This window comes from Prionailurus viverrinus, chromosome D4 (genome assembly GCF_022837055.1).
Source record: "Prionailurus viverrinus isolate Anna chromosome D4, UM_Priviv_1.0, whole genome shotgun sequence".
In the NCBI taxonomy this organism is placed as follows: Eukaryota; Metazoa; Chordata; class Mammalia; order Carnivora; family Felidae; genus Prionailurus; species Prionailurus viverrinus.
The window spans coordinates 32,969,370-32,986,401 of record NC_062573.1 but is presented as its reverse complement, the minus strand read 5'-3'; the positions used below and the strand labels follow the sequence as shown (position 1 = coordinate 32,986,401).

The following is a 17,032-nucleotide window of genomic DNA, read 5'->3' as shown; positions in this document are numbered from 1 at the left end:
CCTTTCCTCTTGCTTTTCTCAGGCACAGATCCAATGGATTTACCATTCCCCCACATGCAGGTAAAGTGAGAATTTCCTAATTTTCACATTTTAACAACCAATCTTACTGTACTTTTTTAAATGGCCCTTTCGCACTTAATGTTTTCTAATACCTAAGTGATTCAGGTATTGACTAAAAACTCAGAATGAGGAAATAACTATTTACCAAGTTTTCATTATCTTCTTTGTACACATGCCAGCTGCTCTAGTGGAACTCAAGCATAAAGTACAAGATATAATATCCATGACACAACTACCATTTTCTTCGCCATCCTTGATCTTCTGCCATCACCCACAGTATCTTCCATGTAAAGGATACTTCCAGCCACATTGATCACCACCCTCAGTTCCAATCACCTTCACCTCTACCTCCACCCATTCTAGTTACTTCCAAACATGCCTAGCATTAGGCACTCTCTAAAATATTTTTTGTCTTATTCCTTCCTCCACTATATCCACTTGAACCTCACTGGAAAACAAATTGTTATCTCCCTGTTCTTTACGTATAATGGTGACCTAGCTTCACCTTTCCTACACAGCCCAGAAGCCAGAATGCATCAATTCAACTATACTCACCAATATCTCAACTCCCTTGCCTCCCTTTTACTAGTCACATTCAGAACTTCAACCATGAACCATCTCTTTATTCACTCACCAAACACATACTATACAACAGCATTTTCTCATTCCTCTTCTCAAGTCCAATCTTACTCACGACCCGTATTTCTCAGAAGTTGGCATTACTTCCTACTTCATGGAGAGAGGCTTTACAAGTGTGAATAACCTCATCTCAGTGCATCTTGCTCATGAGCATTTCTTTGTGCATTACCTCCTTCTGTCATTTCACAGTAAGACTTGCCTCTGCTTCTGCCCATTACTAATTCACTTACCTGTGCTGTGCTCTGCCATTCAGGAACTCTGCTCCATCAGTTACCTCTCCTTTACTTTTTTTTCCTATTCCAGGGTCTCCTTCTCAGAAAGCTTGTCTTCCCTCTATCCTAAATTACAAAACAAACAAACAAAAACCTCTCTTGGGGCCCCTGGGTGGCTTGGTCAGTTAAGCGTCCAACTCTTGGGTTTTGGCTCAGGTGGTCTCATTGTTTCATCAGTTTGACCTCTGCATCGGGATTCTCTCTCCCCCCCTCTGCCCCTCCCCTGCTCATGCTCTCTCAAAATAAATAATAAATTTAAAAAACACCTCACCTTTGTTTTTATACCCCTCACACACTTGCTTCTGAGCATGGGATCAAGAGCAGTTAACCATGTATCTCAGACTAAGATCCTTATCTCAACAGGCCCAGGATTATAAATGGGACCACAATACTTCTAGTGACTGGTTCTTTCTCACAAAGTGGCTTTAATAGTTACTGTATGTTCGCCTGTGACTTTTTTTCTTTTGCCAAGTATATGTGGCTGAAAACTCTAACACACTCATACAGGTAACCTAGCAGGCCTACGGAGGCAATTTTATTAACGTTTTGAAATTATTTTAAACCTACAGAAATACAAAAATAGTATGAACACTTCCCTTTTTTTACTCTAACACTTTGCCATAATTTATCATTTGCTCTGTCTACATATGTAGCATTCTTTCTGAACCTTTTGAGAGTAGGCTACATACACAATGATTATGATTTAGCTTCCCATGTGGGTTTTCCTAAAGGCACCAGTGGACATATCCATATAGTAGTGCCCCCCGCCCCAACTCACCTGCAATTTTGCTTTTCATGTTGGTTGTCCAGTCAACTAGGATTTGGAAGCAGATGATCTGCCTTTTAAAGTATCCTGAGGTCAACAGTAGCCTAAGGCTACATAACAATGCCTTTGTCATTCACCTCATTTATCTCATCATGTAGGCATTTTACCACCTCACATCATCACAAGGATGAGTACAAGTTATTTTGAGAGACATTCACGTAATTTTTATTACAGTATATTAATTGTCCAATTCTATTACTGCTGTCGTTAATTTCTCACTTCACCTAATTTATAAATTAAACTTTATCACAGATATGTATGTATAGAAAAAACCAGTACATACAGGGTTCAGTACTATTCAGTTTCAGGCATCCAGAGGGATCTTGGAACTTATTCCTTGCAGTTAAAGGGGTCATACCGTATAAATTCTGGTCTCAGTAATAGCTACATTAATTTAGTCAGTTAACATTTCAATTGTACGTAGCTTAACGAGCTTAATGTTAGAAATGCACCCATGCTCAGAATTCTGAAAAAATCTGGTTTGTGAAGAGAAACCTCTCCTTCTACTTCCCATCCTTTGCCCCCATTGGTGGGGACAGTGGGATGGCCACAACTCAAACCAGCTCATACATGGTTTCTGGTATCCTGAAGAACCTTCTGAAAAATTTTTAATCCAGGGTGTACTGACCCACTAAAGGCATCCATACCCACTGGCAGGGGACTGTAATTATTCCCCATGATAGAAGAATTCCCAGTAAGAATGGGCTGTCAGTTTACCTGGAGTAAACTGTTGTTGCCCTTTTGTATGCACAGACCATTATTACAGATTAGATGGGTTGGTGAGGGCCTCCCACAGAGCTTACTGAAACTGGGAAGTAATGAAGTTTTCCTGTTGTCAATCTGGAGACTGATGAACAACCAAGTGCAAATGTGAGGTTGCATTCCCGTTAAAGTCACAGAAGTCACAAAAACACTAAAAACCTGAGGTAAAATAAAATGTCTCATGGACACTGAATTCAGATGAACAGGTTAAAGAACACAGGATTAGGCTAAAAGCTGACAGACAGCAGAGCCCCCTGAAAGGAGAAAGGAGGTCTTAGCCAATTTTAAACATCGCTAGCACCTAGTTATCCATCAAGTGCTGTAAGTACTTCTTATATGAAACGAAAGAGAAGGGATTTACCAGTACACATACATACAGTCGCCAAAGAACTTGCAGATTGGTAAGAGAACACTCTGTAATCAATTACTACACTGTCCAGGGTTATTATGAGAGCAAGTTTGAGGGGAAATAATGAAAGGGTACACGTTAGCAGAAGCCTCCTTTAACACAGATGAAATTCAGTTCCTAGCAGAAGAAAAATCCACATATGAAGGCTCTGCATTAGTAAGCAGCAGCCCCTCCATAGACCTGAAACAGGCTAAGGTGGCCAGAGCAAATGAGGGGAGAGGAAAGCTGAAGGTGAACCAGAATCTGATGAAGCAGAGGCATATTATGCTGGATTTTTGCTTGCTTTTTTTAAGTATCCTAAGAATAACAGAAAGTTCCTGAAGGATTTTCAATATGGGAATGAAACAAAAAAAATTTTTTTTTAACTTTTTTTGAATGCTAACATGGGGGGGGGGTAGGTGTAGAGCAACAATGGATACAGGCAGACCCATTATAATAGCACAAGTGAGAGATTATGGCTGCCTAGGTTGGATAATGGTATAGACACATTAGAAATACTTACTGGCCAGGATTTGGGGATTGAATGAGAGAAGGAGGAGAAACAAAGACTGGGAAATTTTGGCCTGAACACCTAAGAGGATGATGTGATGGTGCCATGTGTTAAGATGAGCTTTAGGTGTTTAAAAACATTGATAGGTTTTCACTAAATGTATACAAATATCACATAAAATTAAAAAATGAAATAAAATAGCATTGTCTTTAATACTTCAGAAAACTTCAAAATCATGTCATAATTTCAAAGTATATTCCTTGATCAATTATGGTCTTCCCAAAATTTCTCAGTCTCAGTGTCTGAGCTTACTAAAAATTGCCAACATCAATTTTAGATTGTCATTTTAAAAGAATTTCCTATTGCCCTTATAACAAATACAAAAATGACCTACAAAGCTTGGTTGTCCTTTGGCTAATTTTGCCTACTTTTAGTTCTTGCAGTATGCTTCTGCCTTTGGATCTTTGGACATCTTTTCCTTTGTGAAGAACAACTCTACTCCTAGCTAACAGCTACTTGTTTTCTCAATTTCAATTCAGCTATCACTTCCACATGAAATTAGGCCCCCACTGTGTGCTCTTATAGGAAATTATGTTTTCTCTTCTGAGAATTTATGGTTTTTAATGTTTACATATATGTCCCCCAAGGACAGAGATCATATCTACTTTGTTCTATCACTGAAACCCTAAGAACATAAAATATAGAACCTGCCACCCAGCAGGCATTCCAACTTCTGTTGAACAATGAATGAATATGGTAACAAGGCAAGCTGAAGGCGACTAAATTAGATTTAATCCAAATTCTGTTCTTCCCTGGCAATCTTACATCAGGCTAGACAGAGAGCAATTTATTTTATCATCTCTAAAACAGGATAAAACATAAACATAACCACTCTGCATACAAGAACTACCAATGTAGAAGTTTGGCAAGGGTATTTTGTTTTTAATAGGCTAAATGCTACATAACTGCATTTTACTGAAGACAGAAAACAAGTATGATATTCCTTATAATCAAAGAACTAAAATAATTAAAACTGTGAAATTAAATGCAGATCATCTAAAATTTACTATTTATAACAAGTATATCCTTAACTATTTTCAAGATTTGAGCTCTACTAAAATTAAAAAAAAAAAAAAAAGGCAATACTACATAGAAAAATTTCTGGATTCTTGTAAAGTGTTACTGTTTTATTTTTTATTTTGTCGAATACATATCTGTTTTCCTGGCAGTCCAGATAAACAAGTATATAAAGGAAATATTTAAATTTTCTTTTGGCAGATGTCTAAACTGTGCAGATTAAAATGCCTTAATTTAACCTGAAGAAATGGTTTTGAATCATACAAAGTTTTAAGAAGAAAAATAAAGACTGTCCAAAGGGATTCTCCTAGCTTATAACACATTTCCAGAATAACTCTCAAAAAAAAAATTCAAAAATACTCATTGACTACTTTAAAAATATGTTGATACCATATGGCTTTATGAAATAACTTCTAAAATTTATATTTTTTTTTATTTAAAAAGGACCCCAAGTTTTAAATAAACTGCTAGCAATATCATTTTCCTCACTTAAAAGTGCATATCTCTGAGGGTGGGACATACATACTTTTTGAACAAATAATGATTTTTACAAATTTTTAACACAAAAAAAAAATCACTTAAAATATTTTTAAGGGGGAAAAGAGTTTTCACCAAAAGTCATCTTTAAATAGACTGCAGCAGATGAAACTGTTAACTGTTGTTTTTGTTTTCCATCAGAATTCTCGATGAGATGCTTTGGCAGTTTTAAGACATATCACGGTCTCTCCCAAGAGACACTGACATTAATGATGTCCGTGGAGATGGCAATTGCCTTGATGGCTCAGTTTGAATAGAGACATTACTGGGCTGGTTCTCCAAATCAGAGGCAAAGGTACTCTCTTCTCTTACATCAAGAGTTTGTTCAACTGAAGCTGCCTGGGATGGAATATTATCCACAGTTTTGTTGGCATTATTCAAGTTGTTATTAAGTGTGGTAGTATTACACTCCGTGTCTAGGATGCCAAATTCATCTTCTATTGTAACTACATCTTTAGCTTCAAATGGTTCGAAGGGAGGAGGCAAAAACTCATTTTGTAAAGAGTCTTGAGGACCACTATTATCACATTCTGTATCCTCCTTTACTTCAGAATCCTTATCACTATCACTGTCAATGGTAATTACAACTGGTGAGCGTGAAGCATTGTCCCCATGATGCTTCTTATGCTTCTTCTTGTGCTTCTTCTTTTTCTTTTTATGGTGTCTAGTCGTATCAGTAGCTTTCCCTTCATAAACTATCTCCACACTCAAGCTCCGGGTCCTCCTTTTTTTCCTCTTGTGTTTTGTCTCTCTGTCTGATGACCGGCTGTCTGAAAAGCTATCACTCTCATTTTTGTGGTTTCCATCTAATTTTGACGAGGATTTTTGGTAATGGCTTTCCTTTACTTTAGAAGCAAATTCACGAGAAGGTTGGGCCACTTCGTTAGTACCCTCCAAATGGCGCGTTTTGTATTTTCGTTTCCCCCCAGGCTTTTCATTTCTTACCCAATCAGGCCCTGTAGATGCAGTCTTTGATCTATTACTAGATAGGCTCCTTGATCTGTGCCTTTCATAGTAGTAATACTTCCTTTCACTGTGATTATTTTTTTTCCTTGCATTTGTTCTTTCAGAAAAGGACTGAATTCTAAATTCTGGACTTGAAGATTGTCTGGAATAATGAGCTCTGGACAGAGTCCTCCTCCTGTATGATGATTCGTAGCCATCCCTGTCCTTGTTTCTACTATAGTAAGTGTACTCCCACTTATATCTGCTTCCATAATTATTTCTTAAGTAATAACGATCTCTATTTCTGCTCCGTGATCTTCTTTTACCATGATCACTGCTACGAGATCTTGATCTACTTGTGCTTTCACTACTTAGAGAGAGAGTCTGGCTTCTTCTTGACCAGCTGCTATCTCTAGTTCTTGATCTCTTTTTGTCTCTTCTACCTCTAGGTCTGCTACTCTCCCTGCTTCTGGATCTTTTGCTTTTCATCCTTTTCTTCCCATGATGCTTTCTACGATTCTTCTGATCATGCCCACTTCTACTCTGGGAACGTGAATCTGAACTTCTTGACCTTGCCCTCCTCCTGTGTCTACGGTTATATGGGGAATATACTCTGTCTCCTCTGATAGATGAGCTCAGGTCTCTAGGAGATGACAATGATGTTGAGTGTTTCTCTTCCTTCTTTGACTTGATTCTTTTACCAGAACCACAATGACCTTTACTTATTTGCTCATCCTTTCCAAGGACAGAGCGTGGAGATGAACATCTACTAACATCACTATCACCAGAACTGTAAGATTGTTCTTGTGTCTTCACGGTCTCCATTTTCTCATAAGAGCCTAACTCCTCAGAATCAGAGGACAGTTCAACAAGTTCTGGGGTCCTCTCAGCTAGTGGTTTAACAAACCCAACAATGACACAATTATCTGCAGAAGAATCACTGTCATTATTTAGGTCTTCATTACTTTGTACTCCTTGTATCTGAGATGTAGTTCTTCCTGCTACAAGTTCTTCATCTGAACTATCAGAAGTATTTAAAAGGGAAGACATGGCAGCATGTACCTGCTCTGAGCTTGAGTAAGATGGCCCTGGAGTTTCATCATCCCATGGTGCTTGACTAACAGTGGTTACATTGATATCCAACTCTTGGGTTTCAGCTTCATCTGGAGATATTGTTATAACTGAAGAATCAGAATGGCTACCTTCTTCATATGAAGGAGCAGGACAATCATAATTAGCATGCTGGTCAAAAGCTGCCATGTTAAAGGGAGATCGAGCAAAACTGATAAATTCATGTATAAAATGCTCAGTCCGATTAAGTAAAAACGGTCTTAAGTCAGATACAAACTCCCGACTCTCCAAATCATAGCGAGTAACATTACTCATGATGATGTGCTGGACAATATTCACTAAAGATCCATGAGCTCCAAAAAGAACTGTAAGTTCACGTTTTAACCAGGGGACTAATCTGTGAAGGCAAGCCGGATTTCTACGGAAAAATTCAGCTGAAATATCCCTGCAGCGACCACCATCTTCAATATTTCTAACACGAGCACCAGCACGATAGAGAGTTCGTCTGAAATTAATAATATCTTGTTCTTGAATTTTTCGCAAAGATCTTTCATCTGCAGTAGTTGGCCTCCTTATTGCAATCTGCCTCATAAGTTGAGGAATTTCACCATTTCTAGGTCTTGCTGAAATGCCTAACCCTTCAAATAGTACTCCACTATCTGGTGGAGTTGTTGTTCTTCTATTCACGGTACTACTAGGTGAATACACAGAAGTACTTCGATTTGTCATAGTTGTACGATAGCGAAATCGTGGAGCATCAGGGGTGGCAAAAGAACCATTATACGAAGGCCTCAGGACATACTCCTTGAAGTCATCTTCTGCCCTCACAGAATGGAAAATAGAATCAAAGGGCTGTTTACACAGTGGACATTCAGCTTTGTTTTTTGACCACTCCTGTACACAGCGAAAACAGAACTTATGTAAACAGCGATCTAAGTAAGACACATTATCAAATCTATCCAAGCATATAGGACACTTAGAATCAGGAGATGCATCAGCTGGTACTGTCTGTTGCAATTTGCTAGTACCAGCTTTAGGTGAAAAGTTGTCCATTTTAAATTCCTTAGCAGCTGATGCCATTATCTGTAAAAGGGAAAAAAATACATCAGTAATCTGATAAAAAAGAAACTAAACCTGGAAAAAAAAAAAGCAAATAATGACTATGAGACATTCTTTGGTGAAAGTAGTAGAGTAGCTCATTATCTTTGTAATATGCAAGGGCAGCATAGCATGGTACTGAAAACACAAGCATTAAAGTCAGGTATTTGAATCCTGAATTGAATTCTGATTCCACACTAGCAAGCGTGACTAGATCGGTGATAATAGAACCTGCATCACAGTATTTGTGAAGATATAAAAAGCCTTCAGAGGGGCGCCTGGGTGGCTCAGTTGGTTGAGCATCCAACTTCGGCTCAGGTAATGATCTCACAGCTTGTGAGCTCGAGCCCCACGTCCAGTTCTGTGCTGACAGCTTGAAGCCTGCTTCAGATTCTGTCTCCATCTCTCTCTGCCCCTCTCCCAGCTTGTGTTCACTCTCTCTCTCTCTCAAAACATAAACATTAAAAAAATAAAGGGCAACCTGGGTGGCTCAGTCGGTTAAGCGTCTGACTTCGGCTCAGGCCATGATCTCATGGTTCATGGGTTTAAGCCCCACATCAGGCTGGGTGCTGACAGCTCAGAGCCTGGACCCTGCTTTGGATTCTGTGTCTCCTTCTTGCTCTGCTCCTCCCCCATTCACACTCTGTCTCTCTCAAAAATAAACATTTAAAAAATTTTTTTAAAAAATAAAAACCCTTTAGAAAAGGTACATTATCATATATAGTAAGCTTTCAAGTACTATACAGCATTCTATCTTTAATTGTTTTAAAGTTTATTTATTTTGAGAGAGAGAGAGAAAAGCAAGCATGGGGCAGAGACAGAGGGAGAGAGAGAATCCCAAGCAAGCTCTGCATGGTTAACGCTGAGCCCAGTGCAGGGCTCCAACTCACAAACTGCAAGATCATGAACTGAGCCGAAGTCAGATGCTTAAATGACTGAGCCAACCAGGTGCCCCTAACTTTCTATTCTTTTTCAAGAGAATTTAACAGGGGGCACCTGGGTGGCTCAGTCAGTTAAGCATCCAACTCCTGATTCCAGCTCAGGTCATGATCTCATAGTTCGTGAGATGGAGCCCTGCATGGGGCTCTGCACTGACAGCGCAGAGCCTGCTTGGGATGCTCTCCTTCTCTCTCTTTGCCCCTACCCAGACTCACTCTCTCCCACACACAATCTCTCTCTCAAAATAAATAAACTTAAAAAAAAAAAATAGAGAACTAAAAAAAATTTGATATATACACAAGAAAATCTGCCGAGAACTCATGTATCCACCACCCAGATTTAACAACTTCACATTTTTCATGGTTATTCCAAATTTTTTAAAATATCCCTTATCTTCTCCTATCCCTCTCTAGAAAACAAAAGCCCAAATCACCACAGTCCTCAGTTGGTGTTACTTCCATGTATGGTTTTATATCATTGATACAAATGCCCTGAACAATACAGACTGACTTATTTTATTTGTGGAAAGTATTGGATATGCACCTTTAAAAATAACTGTAGTGACAGGCACCTGGGTAGCTCAGTAAGTTAAGCGTCCGACTCTTGGTTTTGGCTCAGGTCATGATCTCATGGTCGTGGGATCAAGCCCCAGCGGGGTTCCATGCTGGCATGAAGCCCACTTGGGAGTCTCTCTCCCTCTGTCCCTCCCCCCGCTTGCTCATGCTCTCAAAAAAATAAAAAATAAAAATAACTGTCGTGAGATAATCTGCATACCACAAAGTTCACCAGTTTAAACCAATTCTGTAGTCTTTAGTGGAAGATTCTTACACACACACACACACACACACAAGTATCTTTTAGTGAAGACTAAATGAAATATGTAAAAGCACTCAAAGTAGTTGCTGTGAGCCAGCAACTACTGCATAAACGTTAGATGCTGTTATTATTATTATTTGTTACACTATTATTTTCAGTTCCTCACTGACTCCTTACAGAATCCCCTAAAAGCCTTGCTTAGATTTATTTAATCCAAAGTCACCCACAAAGTTTCTTGAAATAATGCTTCTAGTCTCATTTTTTCCCCACAAGGATCACTAAAATCTTAAAGATTAGTTTTGTTTTCTTTAAATTCATCAGTTTATGTTGACCCATAACTTACAAAATGATTTTGCCAGAGCTGAAATTTGGTGTGCCTTATATTTTTGGCTTTATCATCTTATCTCTCTTTAGCTATATTCTATACTAATCACTAAATATATATTAAATATTAGGTTCTTCCTTTATGTTTCCTGGGCCTATTATTCATCTTTATTCACCTCCTCTATTACAGGGAGTTCTATCAGCAGTCAACTGCTTTCAAGTCAGCCAAATAATACAACTTTCTAAACACTGGCCATACCAAACTCTAACAAACCCGATGACAAAAATCCATGATTGTGAAATGTAACTATTTCATCACAGATTTCAAATTAAACTTGCTCATCTAGGGTATCTTAACTTTCTCCAAGACATAACTTAATAGGAAATCAATTAATGCTGAACAAATGTTTCTCCAGAGATCTAAATATTTCTAGTCCTCTATTTTCTAGACCAGAAATACAAAAATCAACACTCTACAGCACAGAATTGCAAACTGCTTAGAGCTATATAAATAATACAGTACTAATTGTTACTATATTTAAACTCTGAAACCTTAATATTGCATAAATCTCTCAGCATTTTCCCCTACTTCTAACATTTTTATTCTCCCCCAGGAAAAAAAAAGCCTAAAAATAAACATTTTTATGATCAGAGTCTGTGCACTAGGGGAAGGGGATAAAGAGTGAAGTGGGAACTGGAGAGGTTCACAGAGAACCTGGACTGAAAAGCAAATTTTCCCTAAAAATAACTCTGTAAACTAGAGATATCCAATTAGCTCTAGATTTTAGTCTGTACACCTATGTAATAAAGGGATTACTAGACTTTTTAAAAAGACTGGTGAATTTAAAGCTAATACACTGTATCTTAGTTTATTTCTTGGAAATACAGACATTTAGTATTTACTGAACATTTGCAGTTCACATAAAAATTACAACCCTGAATGCATTTATTAAAGGAAATTAGTAGGTAGTGAACTTGAAGTTCAAATAAAACAAAATATCAAGTAGGATTTGTTTTAAAAAATGGAATCTTAAGTCTTCCCTTCCCCAGTTTTATAAGCCTGTTAACCACTTTGACAGCACAGCATAAAGCTAAAGAATGATCAGTAATGTCATTTACAATAGACAAAAAGAAAAGAGTTGTTTTGTATTTCTCAAGTATCTTTAGATATAAAGAATGAAAGTTACCAGAAACATCAAACAATGACAATGAATGTACATCATCAAATAAGAGATTTACTCCTTCAAAAACATCACTGATGCTGAAATTAAAACATTTGCTAATGGAGCACCTGGCTTGCTCAGTCAGTAGACCATGTGACTCTTGATCTCGAGGTAATGAGTTCAAGCTCCAATTGGGTGTAGAGATTACTTTTTTTTTAATTCACCAAAATATTTGCTGAGATACAAATGAGGTACAATTACCATATGACCCAGAATTCAACACCTACCAAAGAGAAATGAAAACATACGTCCACACAAAAACCTGGATGTGAATAATCAGAGCAGCATTTGTCACAATAGCTCAAACGTGGAAACAATCCCAACAACTGATGAAAAGACAAAATGTGGTATATCCATACAATGGAATATAACTGGGCAATAAAAAGGATGAAGCACTGATAAATGCTACAATATAGATGAAAATTTTCATTAAGCTAAATGGAAAAAAAAAAAATTAGTCGCTAAGACCACATGTTGCATGATGCCATTCATATGAAATGTCCAGAATAGGCAAATCTATGGATGAAAATTTATGGTGGTTGCTGGGGGAGGGAGAGAGATTACAAAGTTTATTTCTGAGATGATGAAAATGTTCAATTATAGTTGCACAACTCTGTAAGTATACCCAAAACCACTGGATTATACACTTTAAACAGGTGACCTTTATGGATGGAATATAAATTCTATTTCAACAAAGCTGTTTTAAAAATACGAATTAAGGCATAAAACAGGAATGGTTAGGAGACAGATTAAGATTTATAGGTTTATAAATTCTGGGTTTAGGTAGCAAAGGTGGACCTGATGGTGGATTTAGTGCTTCAGATTCTAGAACCTTGTGATAAAGGTTTCTCTGTCCTCGCACTCTAGGAATTGGGACTTGAAGTTAATTTCCCCACAGGGCTAAAGATGAAATCAATTCTTCTGATCCTTTTTCCAGAACTGCCTCCCAAATTCTAAATAAACTTTGCCACCTTTAGGATACACTGATTAAACCAAACCTTCCCCAAATCGTCAAATCTACTGGCTTTAACAGAGGTAAGAATCCTTCCTATCACATTTTGGGGTAATTGCAGTATTTAACAAGTATGTATTACTTAGGGAAAATGAGTGAGAGGAGGTAAAGAATCGAGAGACTGGAGTCTATAAATTATGTCAGGACATTTAAAAATGGTGCTAATTAGGGGCATCTGGGTGCCTCAGTCAGTTAAGGCTCTGACTCTTGATTTCGGTTCAGGTCATGATCTTGAGGTTCATGAATTCGAGCCCCAAGTCAGAGAATTCCTGCTTAAATTTTCTCTCTCGCTCTCTCTCCCTCTCTGCCCCTACCCAGTTTGTGCGTGCATGCAATCTCTTTCTCTCTCTGAAAATAAATAAATTAAGTTTATTTTAAAAATGGTGATTACATATAGGGGAGTGATGTTATTAATTCTAATGTTGAGCCAGGGTTGAAAATCAAAGCCACTTATTAGTGGTGTGATCTGGAGAAAATTATTTCTCAAAACCTTCAAATTTTCCCAACTCTAAAATGGGTTAAATAACAGTACCCACCTGAAAAGTAGATGAACTAGAATAAGCCCCAAATATTAAAAATAATCTGGAGGGGTGGCTCAGTAGTTAAGAGTCCCACTTTGGCTCAGGTCATGATCTCATGGTTCCTGAGTTCGAGCCCCGCACCAGGCCCTGTGCTGACAGCTGGGAGCCTGGAACCTGCTTCAGATTCTGGGTCTCCCTCTCTCTCTCTGCCCCCCAGCTCATGCTCTCTCTCAAAAATAAACAAACATTAAAAAATAATAATAAAAATAAAAGTAATCTGGGTCTTACCTCTTATGACCTTAAAAACCACTGCACCTCTCTGATCTGCAATTCAGTTCCCAAGGATCACATGGATCTTACAGGATCTACTGACCAGAAGCTATGAATTTTAATTCCAATTCCAGCCATAAAAAAAACCTGCTTGGGAACCATTTCCTTCTAAAGCCACTCACTCCAGGTAAGCATTACTGCTATGGCTGCCTAAAGCTTTTAATTTCATTGACTAAAAACAAAATAAAAAAGACCCCAACCTTCACCATTAACTTGAATCTCGGATAACTATTAATTTATTCTAAATAATCTTGAAAATTACCTACCAAAAATTCTATTCTCTTTGCCTTTAACACATTGTTTGCTTCATCTCAGTACGGCTCCCTTCCAGTCTACGAATGAGCAGCCCACGAGGAAAGCTGCACTGACTGGATGGTTGGAAAAACCACAGGCAGGCGAGCCCAACCCACAATGTGTAACACAGCACAGACAACTCCAATAGTCACGGTGATAGTGGCTTCCTCGGGGTGAGAACTGCCACTCGCCAGGATCGCTGATAAGCACCACGTGCATTACATAATCACAACGAACTAAAACACATTTACTCCTATTTTACAGACAGGCGGAGAGATTAGGGAACCTAACCTCTGGCAAAACCTCTGATAGGGGCGATGCCACTAGTGAGACGCGAACGTTTTGTTTTGTGTGGGGTCCCCCACCCCCCGCCCCCAAGAGAGCAAGCTTTTTCCAGTACACCGGTAGGCTCGCGCCCCTCGGGAGAGGTTCCAGGAAACGCAACCCTTCCCCGCCCACCCGCACAAATCCACAGGTGCGCCACTAGAGCCGCCAGCCCGCCCGCCGGGAGCCCCGCCCCGCCGAGGCCCGGACGGCCCCTCAGGCCCCGATCGCAGCTCCCTGGTCCCTGGGCCTCGTTCCAGGCCAGGAGCGCCGGCTAGCCCAGCCCTTCCGACCTCCGCGCCCCATTGTTTCGGATCTTTCTCACCTCGGAGGACGCCGGCGCAGGCCCGGCTGGGGCGCTCGTGCCAAGCTCCCGGCGGCCCAAAAAGCTAGGTCGATGACGGCAGGATCCGCGAAGGCGTACTCGACGACTTCTCCGCCGGCCCTCAGGAACGGGAGCAGGCGGGGGCGCTTCACCCTCCTCGCGAGACAGCGGAGACCCCGGCGGCTGCTGCGACCCCTGTGACGTAAAGCACTCATCACCAATGGCAGCTTGGGGGGCGGCGGCAGAAAGCGAGACCCACTCCGCAGCCCCCCGCGCGTCAAAACACAACACCCGCGTGCGTAACGCATGCGCAGTAGAAGGGCGCCGGCACCGAGGGCGGGGCCTAAGAACTCTCGGCCGAGCCCCGGCCCTTCCCCCATCGTCACCTCCACTCCCCGAAGGGGAGCTCGGAGATCCTTCCAGGCACAAATCATTACTATCACCGTCATTCTTGTGATCACCAGTTTCTGGGGGTTACAGGCCCACTACTTAATTTTCGTATTTAACTTACCCGAAAAACACGATAACCAGCTTGGTTTCATTTAAACCTCACCAAACTCTGCGAAAAGTTACTAAAATTACCTCTAGTTGTAAACATAAAGGAACTGAGTTATATGGAGGTGAAGTGACCGCCTCGGGTTGCACAGCTAGGAAATAACACTGGAATTCGAATGGAATCCAAAGCCAGAGCCCAACCAGTGTCCTACGCAGTCTTCATAAATCTACTTCAGTCTAAGGATAAACAGGGATTGCCTAAAAAAACAGGACCTTGAAATCTTCCCAAAACTGGTAACTTTTTTTCTCAAAAGAACACTTTTCCCCTTCCCCGTATCTGGATTAAAACGCTCTTTAGGTGATACCTGAGATGTACAGACACAACGCCTGAGCCTCAAGCGGCCGATTGCTCCACTCTTATCCACAGGCCTCAGATGGGAGCGTCCCAAACATTCTCAAGCTAAACTTGGTACAACGGCCCAGGTACAAAATGCTGTCTTTGGCTTAATATCTGATAATGTGCTACCGTTCTAAACACATAACATACGCTCAAAAAGACACTTGTTGATCGGCACGTACATTATGCCAGGTAATGCGCGCTACGTTATTTCTTCTTAGAAGTACCATTTACATTCACAAGCCACTAAGTTCTCAAAGACTTTGTTTTCTGGCAGAAGGGCTCAATTAACAGGGACTCCCATAACGATTTGTCCCTGTGTTATATAAAAATGGGTGACACTCTTATTTAAGCCAATGATGAATACACGAACGTCTATCTGTATCATGTGGAAACAAATGCGGGAGGAAACGTTAATCCCTCCAGCGCCAGAAACCAGTGTAGTATTTAAAATAAGGATTATTTTTTCAAATAAATGTTTAAATGCACAAGACGGTTCATTATCTTGCATGAATACAGCACTGCAACTGAAAGACCGGTTGTTAAGGCACGCCCATCTCTCTAACTAAAAAAAAAAAAAAAAAAAAAAAAAAAAAAAAAAAAAAAAAAAAAAAGCCATTTTCAACATTTTCTCCTTTATCTCATCCCCTCCCCGCACCCCGAGCTAGGCCCGCAGATCACGTGAGCCTGTCCCCAGCTCCGGGCGGAAGAGGCCGGCCCAGCTGAAGGGAAACGCTCCTGGAGGCGAGGGGCGGGCGCTGATGCCCGGCTGCAAGATGGCCGCCACCGCTCGGCAGCCGCCGCCCGGGAGGTTACTCTAAGGCCCGCAGTTTCCCTCCGTTCCCGCTGAACGCCGCAGCCTCCTTACCATGAAGCCAGTGAGTCGCCGCACCCTGGACTGGACTTATTCAGTGGTAGGTCCTTAGTCTGGGGGGGCTCCACGGTGTCGACTTCCTAGGCCCGCAGGCGGAAGGCCCCCTATTTCTTCAGCGCCCAGAAACTCTAAAATCCATTCCTGTATTAAGGATTTTACTCTCACCTCGACTCCGCCTCTTCCTGGAAGACACGCTCTTCCGCTTCTTACGTAAGGGCGGCTGGGTGTACTCGCCTCCGGAACCCTTTATTCCAGTTGTTCACTGTAATTCCCACCTTAGCAACGTACACGGCAACCTGTTGGGGCGAGGGGAGGGAGAAAAGTACCACTTACAGTAACTTTTCTTTTTTTTTGCTCTTACTCCCCACCTTGCATTTTTTTAGTTGCTTCTCGCGATCGTATTGCTCTCCTGGGGATATGTCATCTATGCATCAACAGTAGTCGCACGACGACAGCTAAGCAAGAAATACCCAGACAAAATCTTGGGGATGAATGAGAATTTGTAATTCTTCTGGATTTAATTCTGTGCATATAGTTCTTTACCTCATGCTTATATGACACGTGTGTATATTTAAAGTAAAATCCATTATGCAGAGTTTCCAATTTTTTTTTTTTGTATAAGTGCTTTATAATAACCACTAATCTAATTTTCACAGAGGTTTGTCTTTTACATTCTTATATAAAACCTAGATCTGACAGCATGGGAGAACTGGATCCTAAGTAGAATGACCTGTTTTTCCACCTAGAGTTTCTAAAGTACCTCTTTTAAAATGCCTCAGAAAGTCTTCTTTAAAACAAATTGTTGTGGAATTGTCGTTCTTATATTTGTTTATTGCAACATTTCATTCTGTTGCACACCTTCACATAAGATTAGGTTAAGTACTGAGCAAGAAAAAAATATTATGTGACTACTTTTCTACATCCTGTTTTTCAAGAAGAAAAAGGTGATCGCTCATAATATTTTTTTTTTAG

General features: G+C 40.2%; 2 protein-coding genes across 2 annotated transcripts; one reads left to right on the top strand and one right to left on the bottom strand.

The window, feature by feature from the left end:
• Window positions 1-4,616: 4,616 nt before the first annotated feature.
• On the bottom strand, window positions 4,617-16,233 carry TOPORS (TOP1 binding arginine/serine rich protein, E3 ubiquitin ligase). Its single transcript, XM_047830681.1, has 3 exons — window positions 16,055-16,233; window positions 14,295-14,489; window positions 4,617-8,171 (listed from the first exon to the last, which is right to left on the bottom strand). Exons 1-3 carry the CDS (start codon window positions 16,055-16,057, stop codon window positions 5,241-5,243), a joined length of 3,129 nt encoding a protein of 1,042 aa, XP_047686637.1. The 5' UTR covers window positions 16,058-16,233; the 3' UTR covers window positions 4,617-5,240.
• On the top strand, window positions 15,270-16,663 carry SMIM27 (small integral membrane protein 27). The gene is made up of 3 exons (XM_047830698.1): window positions 15,270-15,378; window positions 15,855-16,100; window positions 16,444-16,663. The coding sequence occupies exons 2-3, from the start codon at window positions 16,056-16,058 to the stop codon at window positions 16,564-16,566; spliced, it is 168 nt and encodes a 55-aa protein (XP_047686654.1). The 5' UTR covers window positions 15,270-15,378; window positions 15,855-16,055; the 3' UTR covers window positions 16,567-16,663.
• Window positions 16,664-17,032: the final 369 nt, after the last annotated feature.

Coding starts and splice junctions, on each gene's coding strand:
- SMIM27 (XM_047830698.1), top strand. CDS start 16,056: ATGAAGCCAGTGAGTCGCCGCACCCTGGACTGGACTTATTCAGTG. Junction 16,101..16,443: donor TGGACTGGACTTATTCAGTG/GTAGGTCCTTAG, acceptor GCATTTTTTTAG/TTGCTTCTCGCGATCGTATT.
- TOPORS (XM_047830681.1), bottom strand. Junction 8,172..14,294: donor CTGCGCCGGCGTCCTCCGAG/GTGAGAAAGATC, acceptor TCCCTTTTACAG/ATAATGGCATCAGCTGCTAA.